This window comes from Suillus discolor (genome assembly GCF_016758755.1).
Source record: "Suillus discolor strain FC423 chromosome Unknown F5147scaffold_3, whole genome shotgun sequence".
In the NCBI taxonomy this organism is placed as follows: Eukaryota; Fungi; Basidiomycota; class Agaricomycetes; order Boletales; family Suillaceae; genus Suillus; species Suillus discolor.
Window position 1 is genome coordinate 208,580 of NW_024541250.1, and position 20,923 is coordinate 229,502.

Below are 20,923 nucleotides of genomic sequence, written 5' to 3' on the forward strand. Positions count from 1 at the left end.
AATACTCATCTTGTTTGCTTTTCTGACTCGTGTCATACAATTAGTGACCAGTGCAGCATCTTAGATCCGACAAAAAGTCGCAAGTGCTTGGTATTTGTTCACAAATTTACCTTGAACGATAAGGCAAATTTGCGTCTTTGAGACATGATTCTGCGGAGCCTGATGAGATCCAGGGCGTGAAATGGTTGAGAATTCCGCATTATTGGTTTCACTTGTAGATCATACACTATCTGGTGTGTCCAGAGTAAGCTGCAGTGCGAATCAGATGGGGAACGGACATCCTAATTACTGGGTAGTCGTTTGAGCATTTTAACTAGGGTCCACGAAGGTTACCACGGCTGGAAGGTATATACATGAGCGCAAGATTAACCCCAAAGGGTAAAATAAAGAACGAAATAAAACAAAACAGACCTTCCGCTCAACAGCCTCCACATCCCTCATCATCTCCACTGGATCCAGAAACGTCTTATTCTACATAAACACTCGTGATCCGCTGTACACTTGATATCCAACCAAACAGCATCCACCGGGAAACCCTCCTCGTCGAACCTATTCTGTACACTGCGCACGTCGTCTGAACTAACGTAGTTCTAGCGGCACTCGAGCCGCTTTTACAATGACAAACGCGGGCATGTCACGTTAACGGATGTAGAATGTTAGTTTTCGGGAAGGAAAAACCATATAGAGCCATCGCTGATCACGGTACCGCCGTACCGGTGACATCATCAGAACGCCGATATAAAAACAGGTGTGCATGAACCGCGGGGACTTTACTTACATAAGAAATAGCCGCAGGGACATGGTCCGGAGGTAATCGGATCAATCAGTGTGTGATTTTTGTTTCTCCTCCATCGCTAACGCAGTGAATGTCGGGGATCGTATGTAAGGGCACCAGCCAACTCGGGTAATCTTTGTGTCCTCAGATGCCCCACAAATTTGTCTCTGTTCAACTCAATGGTTTCCTGACTGGTTGGGTGTGTGGACCGAGCAGCTTTCATCGGTAAACTGAAGTCCCAGCTTTGGAAACAACACTCACAGGCTCAGGCTCAGACACAGGGTCTATACCTTCGTCTCCTTCACCTCCTCACCACAAGATCAGGCCTCCACTCCTCCGCCTTCCCATTCATAATCCAACGCTCCCTCCTCCCGTCCAGAAGTCATCTTTATTCTACTTGTAAGAAACATCATTTCTAGGTACTCTGCATATGCCTGGACTTTTTTCAATGTGAGGGGAGCATGTCGTTGAATTGTCATGAACTTTCTGCTTATTAGCAATCGTAGACATATTACGTGGAATGATAAGAAATCAACCCGCAGGATTTGAGATTTATGGTATCATTAGTACGCGGGGTGCTGAGGCCCTGAGTACTTATGAGGTCCGTGGCAGGTTTGATACTCTGCGTTCTATCGTACTGAGGTGCCTTGAAGTAGTCAAAGATCTTTGACCGGTCGCCCCTTGCTGGGCATGTTCCTTTATCATGGTGCTGTTGCTGAAGGCCTGATGAGTCACGCTTGACCCTGATTGGAATTGTTATATCTTCTGCCTACCAGGCTCGATACTAGCGCCTCCATCCGACGCTCTCTTAAACATGGATTCACAAACCTTCATTCATCTCTCAACCATCCTCCAGTCCCAGAACGTAAGTGAGTGATATTTGTTGACATCTTCGTTTCACTCATATCTATAATCTTGGCACTGGCAGTATTTTTTCGGTGCCATCGTTCCGACCATGATAATCTCTCATAGCTAACAGGGTTCGCGCTAGCATCACTAGTGGCCTCTTGGGTGCGCACTCTTGCCGTTCGTCCAGCCGTCATTCATAAAGATCTCGCCACAGGTCTACGATTGTTTCCTAACCTTGGATCAAGAGGTGATGTCATCTTTCCGAGATATGATAGATATCATGTCGATCGACAGGCTGATTATTGTGCATAGGTATCTTTGATTCATTGGCCACGGTGGAGCAAAGGAAGTATTCTTTACATCGTGACGAGATACATGCCAGCCTTGATGCTCTCTGTACACTTATTCAGTGAGTCCAGATCGCATGCTCTATCGTCAACTTGCAACTAATCAGGACACTGAAGTGAATTATCTCCCGAATGAAAAAATTGTGGTGAGCATCAGTCGGAAATAATGTCACCTGTCATCCTGAGGATTTGCCGATGTAGACTTGTAAAATATTACAGTCAATGTGGTATTGTAAGTATTGTAACGATAGAACTTTCCAGGCCCGCTTCAAGTTCCTCCCTCAGGTACTGCTGCATTGTGCATGACTGGTGCAGAAGGTATTACGATGTTTATAGTGTATTCACGCAGAATACTCACAGGATCTCCAGGTATCTTCATGCTTCGTACCTATGCATTGTGGGGACAAAAGAAATTCATTCTGGGCCTTATGTTGTCAACGGCACTCGTGCGCATACAGTTGCGTTCCCGCATTCTGTACTCTGACATACCTCACTTTAGGGCCTGATAATCTTGAACATGGTAATAGCACTGGAGGTTTGGAAGCAGTCGAAACGTGAGTGTCTTGAAGAAGAACCACATGTAAATCGCTCAGTGTAGACGACAGCCCACCTATCAGACATGGGTGGCGGTTGTTACTCACTATCACACAACACGAAGGCTGCATATAATTGGTCACTTTTAGCAGCATTCGAGTTTGGTGAGATCACGAAGCCATAAATGTAGTCGAATCCTCACTTTTTGCCTCAGAGATCATAGTACTCACCATGATTCGTGTATATTGGGCATACCGCGAAAGAAGGTCTCTGCTGCTCAATATCCTTCTTCAACACAACATGTTTTACTTCGGAACTGGGCTAAGCAAGTAGCACCTTCATGACTGTCAAAACGGAATTAATTTTTCAATCCTAGCACTATCCGTGCTCAATCTTTTAGCCATTGAATGGCTACCGGTGTGTAGAAACCAGAATCCAACTCGATGTCGGCTGGGGGTCCTGATTCTTTTTTTATTTTTACGCAGTTCAACTCCTCAAATATGTTTGTAACATTTCAAATCGGTTAACGAGTAAGAGGTGCATAACAGTGCTGGAGTTTACGAACGAGGTTTCTCAGTCAAAAATTATCAGACGTCTCAGCATTGAGGCGCGACTCGAACAGTCTAGATGTTAAAAGAGTTGACCAAACTCGAGATCAGATGTTGGCCATGGTACCAAAGATTCCTTCCGAGGAATGGATGTGGAATGATAGTTTCGGGAAAGAAAACCATGTAGAGTCATCGCTTATCACGGTCACATCATCATGTACGCCAATATCAATGCATCTGAAAACTGATGTTAAAGCTTTAAAGGTGTGCATGAATCGAGCCTACTAGATACAGTACCTTCGCCACTCAGAGATCCTCCATAGAATATGTACTCGCTTTGCACCTCAACGTTGTTGTATTAATAGTCGAGCCTTGACCAGGCTTCCTAGATATGAGTAGCACAGGAGCACCGACCTAGTTATATTTGGCATGTGCAGAAGTGGAAGGTATCTTTGGCATGATCATGATGAAGAACCGATATCTTGGACATGGCACCCAAGATCCCTTCCACTTCAACCATCTATGCATTAGTGTAGCATGTCTGATCTGAATCTCTACAACACTTGAGCATGATAATCATATGTACCGTTATCACAAGATCAGGACTCCTCTTCCCTGCCCTCGCCTTCATAATTCGCCGCTCCTGCCTCACCTCCTTCCGCCCAAAAGTCAATGAATTCGCCATAGACGGGATCCTCTACAAAAAGTCCTCCCTACCCGATATGAAAAATAAGTGGTGCCCCCGGATGTATACTTTGGTTTCTAGTGCACTACGCGCGAGCACCGTTGTGGGACTGGCAGACGTTCCTGCAAAACAAGTATCAGCATTTGTATACGTGTGCGTGGGGGGAAGGTGAAAAGTAGTATGTACGCACTTACGAAGAAATGGACCGCCATATACTCTCCGTGACAGAACTCATCAACCCATGCAATACAAGTTTTAAGTGGGGGTCCACGATGGTCACCACCTAGAAGGCATATACGTGAGCGCGAGATTCATAACAAAGGGTGAAAGAACGAAATAACAAAACAACACAAGACAGACCTTCCGCTCAACAGCCTCCACATCTCTCGTCATCTCCACCGGATCCGGGAACATCTCCTTATTCCACATAAAGATACCTGTGATCCTCCGGATACTCGATATCCAACCAAAGACATTCGCCGGGAAACCTTCCTTATCAATCTTATTCTGCACACTGCACACGTCATTTAAATTGACATAGTTCTAGCGACACTAGTGATAGCCGAGTGGCCAGTGGGCTGGGAGGGGCACTGTTCCTGTTAGGTGTGCGTATTACGCGAAGATGTCGGTGGGTGTTGGACCTGGGAGTAGGAATACGTCTAGAATCCCATCCAGTGCGTTTCTGCGCCGCTATTGTCTACAATGAGGGATATCAATCCATCTTTCCGACGCAAGAGCATTGAAAACGGCCACCGTCGACGTAGCAGAATGCGCGTGCATGAGCGAGATCGAGCCGTAGAGAGAAGTCGGCAAATCTGAGAGGTGTTTAAAGACATCTGCATTGTAGATACGGAAGGGGTCTGTGTACCTTGCAGTGGGACCTGTTGTACTTGGGAGGGAGAAATTTGTGGCATGTTATGATTCTGTATATGTAGGCGTGGTGGGGAAGGTTATGTCGAAGGAGAGAGATTCCGGTCGACTCCTGTGGGCATTGGGTGTCATAGTCTTAGTGTTGATATTGAGCGTGTGACATACCTTTGGGTTTTGTGTCTGTCGATGTGGAGAAAGTTTCGTCCCAGAAGGTATCTTTGCTGTTGCCTTCGAACCATGCTGCAGGGTTGACTTTGAGAACTAATTGTCCTGTGCCTTGGATGTGTTCGGCTAGTTCAAAATCCTCCTTGGTTCTGAAATACTCCATGTGCAGTAAGCCGCGCCCGTTCAGTACGACCTGTTCTATGCCACCCCGGAAAAGTGTGATCTTGAGAGGGTTGAAGTTGACGATGATGATGAGCTCTATATACTTTTTCGGTCCATAAATAACCTTGACTTTTCCCCGTCAATCGTCCAGACTCCAGAAAACATCATCGCTCACCAAAGGTTCTCGGCTGAGCACCCACTAAACAACTTCGTTATATCGCTTCCCCACTCCATCCTATTCGTCCATTCGCACGCGCACAATGCCCTCCTCATGTATATTTATATCAAGGACGAATTTGACGTTGAGATAGATAGACGAGTGAACGCTTGTGGTGAGCCCTAGTTGATGAGGGTCAAGTTCTGGAGGTTTGATTGAGTGGGAGCGTGCTACGAGGGCGTGTTCTCTGCGACAGAAACAGGACTGAGAGCATGTTTTGAAGCCGGATAGTTTAAAGGCGGGGGCTATCGGGAGGAGAGGGAGTGGGAGGATAGTCCCTGGGGAGTCGGGACCGCATTTTCTTGGTAGTGATGAGTATCCCTGGGGCTGATCACTCCCAAGGTTCACTGATGGTAGTAAGAATGAAGTTGCACAATACCGTGTGATCTGCCATAACACCTCATAGGGCGCTGAAATCCAGTGCTTGGTAGTACTACATCAGTAAACTCAGGTCCCAGCTTTGGAAACAACACTCACAGGCTCAGGCTCAGACACAGGGTCTATACCTTCGTCTCCTTCACCTCCTCACCACAAGATCAGGCTCCACTCCCCCACCTTCGCATTCATAGTCCAACGCTCCCTCCTCCCGTCCAGAACTCATATCTTTTATTCTACTTGTACGAAACATCATTTCTAGGCGCTCTGTCACATCTGCCTGGATTTTTTTCAGTGTCAGGTAAGCACGCCGTTGAATTGTTATGAACTTTTTGCTTATTAACGGCAATCGCAGACATTACGTGGAATGATAGGAAATCGACCCGCAGGATTTGAAATTTATGGTATCATTACGCGGGGTGCTGAGGCCCTGAGTACTTATGAGGTCCGTGACACGTTTGATACTCTGCGTTATATCGTGCTGAGGTGCCTTGAAGCAGTCAAAGATCTTTGACCGGTCGAACCTTGATTGGCATGGTGCTGTTGCTGAAGGCCTGATGAGTCACGCTTGACCCTGATTGGAATTGTTATATATTCTGCCTACCAGGCGCGGCGCCGTGCTCGATACTAGTGCCTCCATTCGACTCTCTTAAACATGGATCCACAAACCTTCATTCATCTATCAACCCTCTTCCAGTCTCAGAACGTAAGTGACTCATTTGTTGACATCTTCGTTTCACTCATATCTATAATCTTGGCATAGTATTTTTTGGGTGCCATCATTTCGACCATAATAATCTCTCATTGCTAACAGGGTTTGCGCTAGCATCACTAATGGTTTCTTGGGTGCGTGTTCTTGCCGTTCGTCCAGTCGTCATTCATAAACATCTCGTCACAGGTCTACGATTGTTTCCTAACCTTGGACCAGGAGGTGATTTCATATTTGCGAGATATGATAGCATGTCTATCGACAGGCTAATTGTTGTGGATAGGTATCTTTGATTCATCGGCCACGGTGGAGTAAAGGAAGTATTCTTTATATCATGACGAGATACATACCAGCCTTGATGCTCTCTGTACACTTATTCAGTGAGTCCAGATCGCATGCTCTATCGTCAACTTGCAGCTAATCAGGATACTGAAGTGAACTATCTCCCAAATGAAAAAATTGTGGTGAGCATCAGTCGGAAACAGTGTCACGTGCCATCCTGAGGATTCGCCGATGTAGACTTGTGACATTCTACAGTCAATGTGGTATTGTAAGTATTGTAACGATAGAATTTGCCAGTCCCGCTTCAAGTTCGTTCCTCAGGTACTGCTGCATTGTGCGTGACTGGTGCAGAAGGTATTACAATGTTTATAGTGTATTCACGCAGAATACTCACAGGATCTCCAGGTATCTTCATGCTTCGTACCTATGCATTATGGGGACATAAGAGATCCATTCTGGGCCTTATGTTGTCAACGGCACTCGTGCGCATACAGTTGCGTTCCCGCATTCTGTACTCTGACACACCTCACTCTAGTGCCTGGCGATCTTGAACGTGGTAATAGCGCTGAAGGGTTGGAAACATTCGAAAAGTGAGTGTCTTGAAGAAGAGCCACATGTAAATCGCTCAATGTATACGACAGTCCACCTATCAGACATAGGTGGCGGTTGTCGCTCACTAGACCACAACACGAAGGCTGCATATAATTGGTCACTTCTAGCAGCATTCGAGCTTGGTGAGATCACGAAGCCATAAATGTAGTCGAGTGCTCACTTTTTGCCTCAGAGATCATGGTACTCACTATAATTCGTGTATATTGGGCATACCGCGAAAGAGGGTGTCTGCTGCTCGATATCCTTGTACAACACAACATTTTTTACTTCGGAACTGGGCTAAGCAAGTAGTACCTTCATGACTATCAAAACGGAATTAATTTTTCAATCCTAGCACTATCGGTGCTCAATATTTTAACCATTCAATGGCTACCGGTGTGTAGAAACCAGAATCCAACCACTTAATGTCGGCTGGGGTCCTGATACTTTTTTGACGCAGTTTAACTCCTCAAATATGTTTGCAACATTTCAGATCGTCATGCATACGATCCTCGTGACTCGGATGCACCTACAGTTTTGCAACACCGTTTGCGACTCCCCTGAGTCCGGAACCACATCACACTCTCGATTGACAAATATTGAACTTCAGACGCGTTCGCCTTCGCATTCGAATGCATGATGATTCGATGGAATGGGTACATTTCATCTTCATTCAGACGTTTTTTTCTGTTGTGTTGCAAAGAATCCGAGCTGCTGTTGGGCCATCAGGAACAAGTGACGGATGCAGGGTTGTATATAGTAGCTTGCTAGACTAACGAGTAAGAGGTGCATAAAATTGCTGGAATTTACGCACGAGGTTTCTCAGTTGAGAATTATCAGACGTCTCAGAATTGGAGCGCACACAAAGCTTGGATCCTGAAAGAATCGACCACGACGTTGGAGAAGGAAAATTTCCAAGTAAGGACAAACTTATCAACTTGAAGGAGCCACTCGTCCGACCCGCTGCGCACGTCACCAACATAGTCATCTTTCTTGCCTCTTACTATACTATGTACTATACAGCACCTTCGCCACTCAGCCACAGATCCTCCATAGACCCGTATATACTCGCTTCGTGCCTCTTCCCACCTCAGCGTTGTTTTATTAACAGTCGCGGAGTCTTCACTAGGCTGAGCCGCACAGGGCCGAGCATTGACCTCCTAGTCATCCTGAAGTGGAAGGTATCTATGGTACCAGACTCAAGATCAGATGTTGGCCATGGTACCAAAGATCCCCTTCCACTCCAACCATCTACATATTAGCGTAGCACATCTGATTTGAATCTCTACAACACTCGAGCATATGTAGTCCAAAAAATTCAATAACAAAGATTAAAATAATCATATGTACAATGGTCACGCGCGTCCGCCTCCAACACCACCACCAGCACCTCACCTCATACCGCCCTCACAGGCTCAGGCTCAGACACAGGCACAGACACAGGGATCTGTTCCTTCCCAGCCTGCACGGGCGTCGGCTCCTTCACGCTCTTCGCAAGATCAGGATTCCACTCCCCCGCCTTTGCCTTCATAATCCATCGCTCCCGCCTCGCTTCCTCCCGTCCAGAGGTCACTAAATCCGTTTTGGACGGGATCCGCCACAAAAAGTCTTCCGTACCCGATACGAAGAACAAGCGGTACGTCCGGACGCATACTTTCGTTTCTAGTGCGCTACGCGCGAGCACCGCTGGGGTACTGGCAGTAGCCGAGGGAGGGACGTTCCTGCAAAACAAGTATTAGCATTCATATGCGTGTGCGTGAGGGAAAGGTAAAGAGTAGCATATACGCACTTGCGAAGAAATGGACGTCCAACGCGGGACTGCGATATGCCCTCTGTGACAGGACTCTGTAAAGTATCAAACCCATCAACCCACGCGATAAAAGACTTTTATAAGGAACACGCACCGACACAAACGAATCCACATACGCCTGCCACCTCTCCGCCAACATCTCTGAATCATCAATCCTCGAATCATCTTTCCCGAGCAATTGAATCGTCATCGTTTTTGTGTCTGGAAGCTGTTCCAGACCCAACCGCGCATGAATACTCAAAAGGACCTGGAAATAGAAAAGACGCACCCAATCTATACGGAAAATGTTCTCATCAGGTCCAAGCAGATTTTCCGCAAACCGTCGACTATTAAGCTGATCTTGGATCGTCGGCACTTGTAATGCCCGATCGCGCTTCAAAAGCTCAAAGAGCTCTTGACTTCTAGAATCAGCCAACACAATCTGGACCTACGCCCACATCATCAGATAATGATCACTACTAAAATAGGAGGACGACGCACCTGCTTGATTAACGACCCGATAACTTTATCGATCGTAAATATTCGATATGCATCCTTCACCCCAAACATATACCGCATCTGCTCCTCGAACACATATTGCTCGATCTCATTATCAAATAGCCTCTCGCACGACTCGAGCATCAGATCATAGAAATGATCTGCATGAGCAGCACGGTCGTCTAACTGAGCGAGTTCGACAAGGGACGGCATCCCTAGCGGTGGAGCAACCGACTTCGCTTTAGACGCTGATTTAGGCGCTTCGGTAGCGATGCGCGCACTGAGCTTTTTGAAGAATAAGAGTCTGGAGTATAATACCTGTAGTCAAACGAACGGACGTTAGGGATGGAAAAGTGGAGAATCAATAAAAAAAACCACGCACCTCTAAAAGTCGCAAAAGCACATAAAACACAGTATTCCCAAAGAACACATTCTTCCTCGATGCCTTGCGCAACGGCACAACAGGCTCCCGTTCCCCCTCCTCCACGGCATCTACCTGCATCACATCGGGTATCGCAGGAGACGCAGGTCTCGAAGTAGGTCTCGAGGAAGACGGAGATGCTGCTTCCTGCGCACGCGTTTTCCTCCCCGTCAACTTCGCCTGCTCGCTCTTCAGCAACTTCTTCCTCAGATCTCCACCCGAACCAAGCCCACCCTTCTTCTTCTTCCCCCCATTCCCACCCGAAACACTCCCTGTCTCCCCATCATCCCCATCATCCCCCATCTCAACTTCCCCCGCTTCTCCAAGCACAAACGCTCTATGAAACACCTCTTGATCCAAAACGAAAAACAACGGAATGAACGTCCGCAAAAACCCTTCGATGCGTCTTCGCTCAGGAGCCCCGATCTGCCCTTGCGTCCTGTCCAAAAATGACAACGCCATCTTCACAGCATCCTGCAAGACACCCGTATCCGCAACCTCGTACGCCAACTGATGCCGCACCCTCGCACGCGCAAACAACGGATCCACAAGCGCAGCCCGCTGGCTCACCTGCGCATCGCGCGCAGCTTCGATCTGAGCCACTAGCGCTTTTGCTGAAAAGCTTTTTTGTCTGCGGCTTTACATGCGATCCCCGCGTGGTCCAAAGCACGAGAAGCGTTCCGGGCGTCTACTTCCCTCCATACTTTATTCCACTCCCTCTGTGCGCGTTTCCATTCCTCCTCTTTCTCTTTGAGGCGCATGAGGACGACGGGGATAGCGAGGGCTGGTGCATCTTGCATCGCTTGCAAAACGTCCAGTCCAGCTTCGCGTCCATATATCTTCTTGATGACGCGTGCGTGCACCGCTTTGCCCGAGCCTCCAAGATTGGGCTTCAGCTTAAACGCAGATCGCTCTTCAAGCGGGAGTTGGGAAATTTTGGCAGCGAGAGGCTCGAGGATAGCGATGGTGCGCGTGGCTGCTTCGACGTGGAAATCGTACTCGTGGCGTTCTTCTTCGGAGCGGTGGAGAGCCTCTTCGTAGATGTTTTTCTTGTGCGCTATGAAGCCTGCGTCTTCCGACGACCAGGTGGGGTGCGATACCCATTCGTCGTTGAGGACTGCGCGGCACATCTCGTCACGCCCTGCGCAGGTGACATTGGCTTCCTATGTGGTGGTCAGTATGGGGGACGAGTAGAGGGGTGGGGACGTACGATAGCTGGCATTCGACGGTAGCTTCCTAGTTGAAGCCCTGCACTAACTCTGCCCGGGCGGATTGGGACGATCATAGGGCCTCCCTGGCCTTGTGCCCTCGCCCAAGTCTGCTGCTGTTGACTCTCCTCCAGCACCCACCGCTCCCTCTCACGCCTATCATCCCAGCCAAGAATCTCCCTAAACTGGCGCATTAACTCGGCGTCTCCCAGGAAATTCCGTGCCTCACGGACGAGACGTGCAGTATCTATAAGTTCCTGGGTGAAGAGATTTACGAGCTTCAAAAACTCGTTGTAAGTGTCCCGATTCCCCAGCGCACGCTTGACGCGGTCGAAGAAGTGTGTATCGTCTGGTGGGAGGAGGGAGGGAGGGAGGGGTGGCTGTTTGAGCTTGGATATGTCAGTGAGTTATTTGTATTCGGGAGTCAGGGTGTCACCTTGGAAGGAGCTTTAGGTGCGGTGGAGACAGTGTCCCGTTCGTTGGCCTTACGCTTGCGTTTTTGAGGTACAGAGGGCTCGATGGGAGGTTGGGGGTCTGTACGACGGCGGACAGGCTTTCCATCTAAGGGCGTATTTGATCGCGTTCGGCGTCCTGTTGGGGCCGTAAGATAGCTTTCTTCTGCTTCGTCAAAAAGAGCCTGGCTCTTCTCTGGCATGAAAATCCTAAAGTCGGCACGCAAATCGGGATCGTCTTTGAAAAGACGGGCAATTTCAGCTGACACTTCGCGCTGTGAAACATGAATCAGGATTCAATTTGAATGCGAAAGGCAGAAGGCTCACCTCGTCGACGGCGTCGGTAGTGTTATGATACTTGCCGAGAATTTCTAGAAACCGGCGGTAGGTGGCCTCGTCGCAGCGTTGCTTTATCTTTTGAACATACTGAACGGCTGGTTCTATAGAGGAGCTATCCAGACTGCCGTACATGTTTGCATCGGGTTCAGCCAATACAGCAGGTGGAGGAGCTATCGGAGCAGAAGGCCAAGAATCGTCGCGAGTGGACTGAAGCATCGTGCCAGTAGGGGTTGTGACGGTAATGAAAGAGGATTGTTGTGGGTCAGAGGAGCACTCGATGCGATAACCGACAGGGAGGAAAGTGTTGAAGCCTTGGATAAGGAAGGGATGGCCATTAAAAAGGTGGGAGACGCGTTTTATAACGCCTGGTGTATCGATACTGTAAAAATATGAGGAATGGATTTAGGAAGAGGAGATACAACGCACAGTCCACTCTTAAAGTCCTTCATGATGTCCAGGAAGTGGTTGTAAACATCCGGCTGGTCATGAAACTGTACCTTGACAGCATCGAGGTAGCCCAAAGCATCTGTGACATTGAGAGGACGCTCTAGCAAAGGCTGAGAAGGGACTTGGAAAGAACCCATTGGTGGTAGACGTGAAGCAGGACGTGATGGAGGTGGCATTGCTGGAGATTGTGGCCGTGATACTGGTGGGATACTAATATCTCTAGTAATGATGGATTCTTGAGGTCTATTGACGTCAGGAAGTGGGTCCGAGTTAGATTTTTGTACTTCCTTGCCGTTGTCCGGGGCGATTATAGTCATTGGAACCTCTTCGCTTGTACAGGGTCCATCTGGGTTCGGGGTTGTTTCACGACCTTGCTCACCAGCGCCCGATTCGCCGGTTTCGGTTAACTGAACATTCTCAGCGACCTTGTCCTCTACGGTAGTCTCGTCTTTCATCTGCACGTCTGCAGTTGACATGTCCGTTGACAGCACCGGTACAACTAGAGTCGTGGGTACAGCGTCCATCAAGACAGGAATACAGTGTGACGAACTTCGCAAAGTACACGATCAAGGGTCCACCCGGGATTCGCCGAGACAACGATAAGTTAAACCAGATATCAATCCAAGGTGCATCTTACGCTATATAAAACACGGCAATCAAAGTACTGATCACCAGAGTATACTGCCAAAAAATCAATGCTTGAGAAATCCATGAGGACCACGACGACCATACATGTCTTTCCTCAATCATGGATATATAGGATCCATAAACAGGTGTCCTTTCGCGGGGCATATGGTGTAGCTGGTTATCACATCCGCTTAGCATGCGGGGGGTCTCCGGTTCGAGTCCGGATTTGTCCACATTTTTTCCTACGCAAATCAAGTAATGCAGTGAATTCGTTCCCTCATTACTTGCTCGAGCTATGCATACACGATCAAGATACTGATAGCTCTCGCACGCCATCATCGAATCTGGTATTAGATCTTCAGAAAGGATCAGGATCTCGATCGAGCGAGGAAATCCATATTTTGCCCGGCTCGCGAACCCCTTCACAATAGTACTAGTGTCGCGTCTGTGCGGTCATCAACACAACCCATCGAGGGCTCCAAGACTGACTAGATTCCTTCGAATTATCGAGCGATCAGTGCACTGTCACTCAACTTGGCTCTCGCGCGCACAGAGAAAAGAAGGGCCAGGTGCAAATCACTGAACTAAATACCACGACGAAACATTGTACATCCAAACCTACATATATCTCCTTGGAATCTACTTCGGAACGCCAAATAAACTTGATCAATACCATCACGAAAGTGAGATTAAATGAAAGTAAATTCCCCTGCTCTTTGTAGAGCACCAGACATCCATCAACATTACACACCACTGCCAGTCGATATATGCACACGCTCCTGGAAAGCGATCGAGGTCATACCAGTTGCTGCGTCAGAGTCGGCCACGAGCCTAGCGTGATACTCTCGAATGCTAAGTATCAGACGTGGTCCCAGCACAAACATCTGCACGACCTCCAAGATCTCAAGCAAGCCGTAAAAAGTCTGAGTTTCTACAGGATTTTGGCCCTATAGAAATGATGAATCGTGGTCACATGCAGAGCTAAGCGAAAGATTGACATACGGTCGAGAGTGTTGGAGAGTAATCAGCAATGAGCTGTAAGCAAGAAATAGCAACAAAGCTACCACGTCCGATCTCTCAGTGTGAAAAAGGAATAATAATCACAATATGAGCTCACCTGGCAAAGTAAACCACGTGAGTTTTCATCAACACCATGAAACAGTCCTCCATAATCCCTCCTTGTCGCGGTTCACGGAAGTGCTTTACCGTAATCCATACTGCGAGACATAGTGCGAGGACCTCCCACACAGTTCCAAGTATCCAAGTAATTGGAGCCAGAAGCAGGGTATCTTCCGCATAGTCAAATGCACACTGATAGGTGCCGGACAGAATGAGTTCCTCTGGTATCCATCAATGAGCCTCATATACGTAATGATCATCCACAATTAAGCGTATCTCCTGAAACATACATCGTTAATAGTATGACAACCACTCCGTCGAAAATGTTGACAACCAGAAAGGTGACAATGAGAAATATCAGGATTTTTCTGGATCGTTCATACATAGCATGTAACCGAGTGATGATGATGACTTGCAGCATGTTTCAGCAAAGTTGACATCACTGGAGTCTCGCAATTGCCAAACTCACCCCACAGCATCGCAAATACCAAAATATTCGTCCAATTCCGTACGGCGAACATAATAAAGCCTGACAAATCCAGTCAGCGAGCCTCGAATAGCATACACCAAACAGACTCACAACTATGGCAGTACAGCGTGGCAGTCATTAGTGAACCAAGAAGTTAGTAAGGAGTTACACCCACTCCTACATGGAACCACGGTCAATTGGAGAGGAATAGTAGGCATCTGTGCAGAAGACTCACTGTATCTGTCAGCGAGATGGTCGTAACACTACCTGTATGCCGTTGATCAGAAGAAGCAAAGACAGTGAATGTAATAACGAGACATGCCAAGCATGTTCAGGCTGATTGTGAGATAGACAATTAGCACAATACCGATTATTTAACCTTCCGAGCATACGCAGCATATACGATTCCAAGGTAGCGCACCTAGGATACTTACAAGTCAGCACCACATGGCAACCATGACGGGCAAGCCACATACACTAAGATACAGAACTGTCATTAGGGACCAGCGTTGCATCTGTAATTAAGTTTATTTCATCGTGCTCCTCTGACATGAGAGTCTACTTACCCAGACCAATTCAATCTATAAACTATTCTTAGAGAGATGGCTGCTCCGGTCATATCTTTGACATACCTCTTGTCCGAATGCAAGTGCTGAAAATACTTGTAAGATATCAGCAGTCCTTTAATATTATCATGCTCACCCCAATCATATGTTACTCCAACGACGGCGGCAACTGCGAGACCGCAGTCAAGGTTAGGTTGAGACATTGGCAGCATAAAATCCGACTACTCTGTACGAACCTACAAAATAGCTTTGAATACGATTTGCATTAATGTTCGGCCACCAAGTGGGATCATTTAAGACTATGGTCATATTGGTAGAGAATGGGTGTGGATGAGAGGTGAGCTTGGTGGACGTATGACGATAACATTTGCGCTAGTTATATCACCGTTCAGTGCTTGGATCACCAAAACGAGATCAGAGGATGGCCGTTCCTGCTTTGATTGGCCGAAGTAGATATTTTCACATGAAGAAAGATGAACTCTATCCAGGCGCTCAGTGTAGATCTTGGTCGTGAAGCAGTTGTATGGGCGGAATACTTGAACACTGTAACTGTTGTATCACAGAGATGCCAAAAATGGCGGGCGCAAAATCTTCAATTTGGAATGTAGTATTGGTGGAGTGGTGACAGGCATCGATTTGCGCAGCCAGATATACCCTGGTTGAGAATCCATGATTTGATGTCTGGTGAAGATACAGTGCCATCCTCAAATTAAGACAGCGCTAAGATAGGACATAGAAAAAGAAGACTAGTGCGCACCGTTATGATCGCAAGAAGCCTGACTTGTTGTTCTTCAAACCGAACCGGCTAATGTTGTGAAACGCAGGCCTGATCGAGGAGCCTCAGCAGTGTCTATATCCCAGGGTTCCTAATTGTATGATGACTCACCCCGGTCACACAGCTGCCAATGCACACCCCTCTACGCTAAATCAAATGAAACCCGATGCATGATGTACGACTTTGTCCGACAAAGGCCTAGGTGTGATGTGACCTTGGAAAAAGCTTGCTATTTCAATGGTTCTCGATGGGCATCAGCAGTCTCCGTTTCGCAGGCCTGTACATGACAACACCTCCGAGGTCGTTCAACAAGGCGGGCTTTCGTTAAAATGTAAAAACAAGGGAGGCCTAAATGAAGCAGGCATAACTCACCTATACAACGTCTTCAAGCGCACCTTTCAACGACCCTGCTCCTCCGTGTCCTAAGTATGTGCAACCTTCTGCACACCTTCTAGTCCTCCACCTCGATCATCGGCTATTCGTATGATAAGGATGTCGTCAAACGGTAAGTACAGAACTGATACAAAGCACACCATACTCGATTTGCATCAATTGTCACAGCCTGATTGAATATACATAGTTGATGTGGAGAGTACGACACATCCCTAGATTAAGTTGGCACGCCATCATACAAGTTAGAAAGGAAGTTAATGCGACAAATTACTAGTCAACTCACCTCGGGCTGCAAATGCACACCCCTCGACGTTCACTGTTTGATCCGATGCAGTACTTTACCCAATTCGCCCAAATCCTTGCTCCGGGGATTGGTCGCCGCGTGCGCAGTTGCGCATCCCACTGCGGAGTCTCATCCTTGAACAGCATCCTAGTAAGACACCATCAATTGCACGATGGATTTAGCACAGCGCATATTTTCATCAAAGTGGCACTAACAACTCACCCCATTAATCTGATTCCTGTGATGCTACAGCCCAATATATTAATATTGATGGCAAGCGGCCCAGAAGATGATGTGCAGGACTTATAGTTTGTGCTAGTCGTGTGAGGCAGCGCTGTTGATAGAAACGGAATTTGTAAACTGGTTTTTAGCCGGACCCAACGAGGGATGACATTTTCTCTTGGCCGTACATATTATTAGAGAGACCAAATAAAAGGAAGAAGGCCGTCCCAAGGCCTTGTTCATGATCTCAAAGATTAGAGCGCATTACTCTGCAGCACTATCATTACTGTACCCTGTGTAGACGCCTGTTATGCCCGTTTGAATCAAGCTTGATTGAAACGGTCAAAACAGGTGTCCACAAGCGTCTGCAGAAGTCCCACAATTCTCTTGCCTCCAACTCGCGAGAAGGTCATCAAGCCCAAATTCAAATACATCTAAACGCAGCTTGCAGCTCTACAGATTTCAACTAAACAAAGTTAGAGTTGGTCAGTAGCGTATTTTAACCAGCTGGTTGCCAGCCGCGTTGTCATCAAACTGCCCCGTCCCACAAAATGACAGCCAGCAGGTCAGTGGTCGCAGAAAGGGATGAAACTGGACGTATATTCTACACCACTGTTGGACATGGCACCGACATCTCAGCTAGGAAGGTACGCACCCTAGTAAGCCTCCCAGTCCTATCTCATCCCACAGCTTCGCAACAGACCGCACGTACCACCGATACTTCCCCAAACCGACTTTTCAATGAAAAACCCTTGCAAGCTCTAGGACGTAGCATCTCAGCGATATTCCTCCCAGCTGGATATCCAAACACTGTCACTCCTGGTAAGCACCTCAACACAACATTCCACCCAAACTCCCCCTCATGTAAACGCACGCAGATTATCTGCAGTCAGTAGCCTCTACTGCTGTGCGGGCGTCATGGTCTCAAACATGACCGTACCTTCGTCCCAGCTATCAAATGTACAATGATGTGCAAGAATTTTGCAGTTCTTTGTCAGGTTTACTGGCTTCCAGAGGCGCGCTCGAAGGTATACTCGCTCCTTCATGCAGATGCAACTTGAGTTCAATTCGGTGGTACAGGTTTTGGAGTGGGCAATGCGTCAGCATCAGCAACTCAGGCGCTCCTTTTATCAGTTCTGAAAGATGTTTGTTCGCGGTTCACAAGTAAGTTTTCCCTGTTTACTCCGCAACCATTGACATTGACAACGTCTTTCCAGCTATAATAGGCGCCTATTACTTTGGTACCTCACTATACCCCGAAACCAAAACATTCCGCTTTCTCGCAGACGTCATCAACGATACCTCCATTGTCCTAGATACTATATCCCCATATTTCACCAGCATATCCCTATCCTCCACATCTCCATATATCCCTTCAGGCTCGACTCTCCAAATCGCAGCGTTGTGTATGAGCGGAGCTATGAGATCTCTCTGCAGTCTCGTAGCAGGCGGATCAAAAGCAGCACTCACAGACCACTTCGCTTCACCCATGAACGGAAAAGGCGACGTAGGCGAATTGAACGCTAAAAACGCGAGCAGATCAACTGTGGTTGCGTTGACAGGTGTCTTGGTAAATTAAACCCTTTGAGCTTTGAATTGATGGAAATAGCTGACTTGACCGATATTAATAGCTTGGAACGCTTATTGTTCCTTATATCACGACCCGCACCTCAATTTACACCGCCCTTTTCTTTCTCGTCTTTGGCCATCTTTTAGCCAATTATCTTGCGGTGCGCAGTGTCGTACTCCGATCGTTTAATAGGCAACGGTCTAGTGTTCTTTGGAGTACATTCCGTAACCCAAAAGCAGGAGCGGACGCACGTTCTGTCATCCTGACCCCAAGATATGTATCAAACCGAGAGATCATTCTAGATATTCCCAGCTGCATCCGCGATGCAGTCGCCAACCGAGTCATCGGACACTGCTCATTAGGCGTATCAGTGCAGTACGCTATGACACGCTGCAACACATCGCACGTTCTCAAGATGCTCCAGCACTTCCAGGAAGAACCGTACGTTCTCTTTGTGGCGGAGTCCCGACCGTGGGGGCGACGCGGACCGTGTATCTTGGTGTCTTTCAAAGAAGGATACGGATCCCTGGACCAGTTACGTGCTTGGTTGCATGCACTGGAGATAGCTGCGATGTGGAGTACCCGGTACATGCATCCCAGTCTTACGAGTCCTAGTGACATCGAGGACATGGTGCTCTCGACACATGAGACCCTCAGACAGGAGTTCTCTCGTTTCATGGGATGCATGAAGGAAGCGGGGTGGGATATTGAAGAAGGCGCGATGATGATGGGGTCGCCGGGTAGTGTGATCATGTCGCCTGAGACTACGAAGGATGCATGATTCCTTTCTAGAGGCACGCAACAACACTCGGTTTGCGTGGTGTACTGTACACGAACATATGTTGCTTGATTTTCCCCCGACACAATTTGAGCTCGCTGTCCCCGTACTATCAACCCGAGAACTCACGCTAAAATAAAGCATCCTGGTGGTGTGAGTGTTTTAATGTGCATCATAATTGAATGGAGCAAGCGTCTTGTGAAAGGGGATAGGACGCCTTCGTCGTCTCACCGTTACTCCATTAGCATCTCGTGCAGACGTATAATACTCTGAATAACGTCGATCAGTCAGAAGAATATATCATTCTGCCCCTGTGTAGCGTGAAAAACTCAAAGGCTCTGAACCTGAATGAGTGAAGTAATACCTGCGAGAAAACAAAATGAGTCCTGGTCCCAGCGGCAGGTACTCACCATTTCGACGAAAATATTGCCAGAGATACGGTTGTCTGATACCTGCGAGAAAACAAAATACTCAAGCTGGGTTGATTCCTGGTCCCGGCGGCAGGTACTCACCATCTCGACATTGCCAGAGATACGCAGATCGGCGACATGTGAGATACCGTGATCAATAAAAATGCAGAGGTATGGATGAGATCTAGATAGGTAGGTGTGCATGATTCTTAAGTTGTCGGGTCGAGCGTCAAATTGCCAGCCAAGGTTTAGGTAGGTCGCACGATGGTGTGTACATGGGCAAAGTAGAAGTAGCTAGATACGTGTCGCTCGCACACGAAATGTGCGGATATTTCTCGTGTGCACAGCGAACGACAAAAATGCAGCTTGGTATACTGAGATTGGTGGCCTATAGCCTATCATATACAGAGCGCGAGTAATGAAATGTAAGTATAATACTAGGCTAATAATTCATTCACGTGATTCATTTGTGATTCTTCAAGCGTAGCGCAGTGCTGCGGCACTCAGTTTGAACAACAATATATTTTCTCAAAAATTTACAGGGAACATCTTCAGAGGTGTATCTATATAAATCCAAGTTTCAAGTTGCTGGTCGAGTGTCTTACGAAGCAAATTCGCAAATTCGTGATTCATTTACCGGTCGTCGACTCTTACGAAGCCAATTCGCAATTTTGCGATTCATTTACCGGTCGACCGAGTACTATATCCGATTCTGTCTTTCTTGGCTTCTTAACGAAAACCCATATGCGCTGGCAGCAAACAGCATGTCATGATATCCCTCTCGAACCGGTGTCGCTAGGAATCTTTGGAAAGTCCCATTCTCTAGGTCCAGGGTCGCGCCCAACGATCGTCAACTACTAGTGGCGGATTGTCAATTTTTCCACACCAAATTGCTAACGGACCCTGCTGGCATCGTAGATAGGCTCATAGTATCCATTGGAGGACAGAACGGCACAAGAATAATTTCAGGAGATCTTCTGACCTCGGATATTCACTTGGCTATCGAGGAGATTCCCGCAGATAGATTGTCCCTGTATCGCCATGAAGAACAATATTCAGCATATAAAAGCAAGCCATCTTCCTACTCACCTCTTCAGATTTATCTACCCCATCACAAACAATGCGTTTCTCCTCTGCGATTGTCCTCGTCGTCGTTGCTACTTTGTCATCTGCCATGCCCACTGATGATGGCACTCTTCTCGCTCGGAAGGCTCAATGTTCTACATTTTGCGTGAGGGATTCGCAATGCATAGGCTGCGCCAAGGGATATTGCGTAAGTATCAGTAGTCTGTGTCCTGGATTTAACCACATGACTGACTGGCATGGCAGACCCCCCTTTTTTGCCAAGTGAGTCCCGTTTCTGCTTTGACGTCGGCCCAGCATGGTTTTTGGCACTGACGCGCGAGTTACTAGTAATTTGCACAGTTTTTCGGCGTATTGGCTTCTAA

General features: G+C 47.5%; 5 protein-coding genes and 1 non-coding gene across 6 annotated transcripts; 4 read left to right on the plus strand and 2 right to left on the minus strand.

Moving 5' to 3' along the window:
• Window positions 1-1,222: 1,222 nt before the first annotated feature.
• Window positions 1,223-2,925, plus strand: F5147DRAFT_183881 (uncharacterized protein). Its single transcript, XM_041428450.1, has 14 exons — window positions 1,223-1,225; window positions 1,282-1,376; window positions 1,429-1,481; window positions 1,552-1,640; window positions 1,704-1,713; window positions 1,767-1,786; window positions 1,839-1,871; window positions 1,937-2,033; window positions 2,089-2,117; window positions 2,173-2,203; window positions 2,257-2,289; window positions 2,341-2,417; window positions 2,471-2,525; window positions 2,577-2,925. The coding sequence occupies exons 2-14, from the start codon at window positions 1,372-1,374 to the stop codon at window positions 2,687-2,689; spliced, it is 645 nt and encodes a 214-aa protein (XP_041298816.1). The 5' UTR covers window positions 1,223-1,225; window positions 1,282-1,371; the 3' UTR covers window positions 2,690-2,925.
• Window positions 2,926-4,688: 1,763 nt separating this feature from the next.
• On the minus strand, window positions 4,689-5,783 carry F5147DRAFT_742184 (uncharacterized protein; the record flags this gene model as incomplete). Its single annotated transcript, XM_041439537.1, has 5 exons — window positions 4,689-4,720; window positions 4,774-5,064; window positions 5,089-5,134; window positions 5,195-5,397; window positions 5,708-5,783. The coding sequence occupies 5 exons, from the start codon at window positions 5,781-5,783 to the stop codon at window positions 4,689-4,691; spliced, it is 648 nt and encodes a 215-aa protein (XP_041298817.1).
• On the plus strand, window positions 5,574-7,935 carry F5147DRAFT_183921 (uncharacterized protein). The gene is made up of 16 exons (XM_041428451.1): window positions 5,574-5,828; window positions 5,883-5,972; window positions 6,025-6,079; window positions 6,135-6,233; window positions 6,291-6,373; window positions 6,426-6,458; window positions 6,520-6,616; window positions 6,672-6,700; window positions 6,756-6,786; window positions 6,840-6,872; window positions 6,924-7,000; window positions 7,054-7,108; window positions 7,160-7,252; window positions 7,303-7,413; window positions 7,465-7,505; window positions 7,570-7,935. Exons 2-16 carry the CDS (start codon window positions 5,895-5,897, stop codon window positions 7,747-7,749), a joined length of 1,095 nt encoding a protein of 364 aa, XP_041298818.1. The 5' UTR covers window positions 5,574-5,828; window positions 5,883-5,894; the 3' UTR covers window positions 7,750-7,935.
• Window positions 7,936-8,505: 570 nt separating this feature from the next.
• On the minus strand, window positions 8,506-12,439 carry F5147DRAFT_742185 (uncharacterized protein; the record flags this gene model as incomplete). The annotated part of the gene is made up of 11 exons (XM_041439538.1): window positions 8,506-8,830; window positions 8,899-8,954; window positions 9,014-9,127; window positions 9,188-9,346; window positions 9,400-9,714; window positions 9,779-10,431; window positions 10,461-10,980; window positions 11,028-11,405; window positions 11,462-11,752; window positions 11,805-12,195; window positions 12,243-12,439. 11 exons carry the CDS (start codon window positions 12,437-12,439, stop codon window positions 8,506-8,508), a joined length of 3,399 nt encoding a protein of 1,132 aa, XP_041298819.1.
• Window positions 12,440-13,049: 610 nt separating this feature from the next.
• Window positions 13,050-13,123, plus strand: F5147DRAFT_t10. The gene has a single exon. It is a non-coding gene; the product is annotated as a tRNA-Ala (tRNA).
• A 3,961-nt stretch (window positions 13,124-17,084) lies between these two features.
• Window positions 17,085-19,375, plus strand: F5147DRAFT_666456 (vitamin B6 photo-protection and homoeostasis-domain-containing protein). The gene is made up of 7 exons (XM_041435161.1): window positions 17,085-17,364; window positions 17,419-17,539; window positions 17,596-17,605; window positions 17,669-17,745; window positions 17,798-17,881; window positions 17,935-18,287; window positions 18,349-19,375. Exons 1-7 carry the CDS (start codon window positions 17,269-17,271, stop codon window positions 19,066-19,068), a joined length of 1,461 nt encoding a protein of 486 aa, XP_041298820.1. The 5' UTR covers window positions 17,085-17,268; the 3' UTR covers window positions 19,069-19,375.
• The last annotated feature ends 1,548 nt before the right edge of the window (window positions 19,376-20,923 follow it).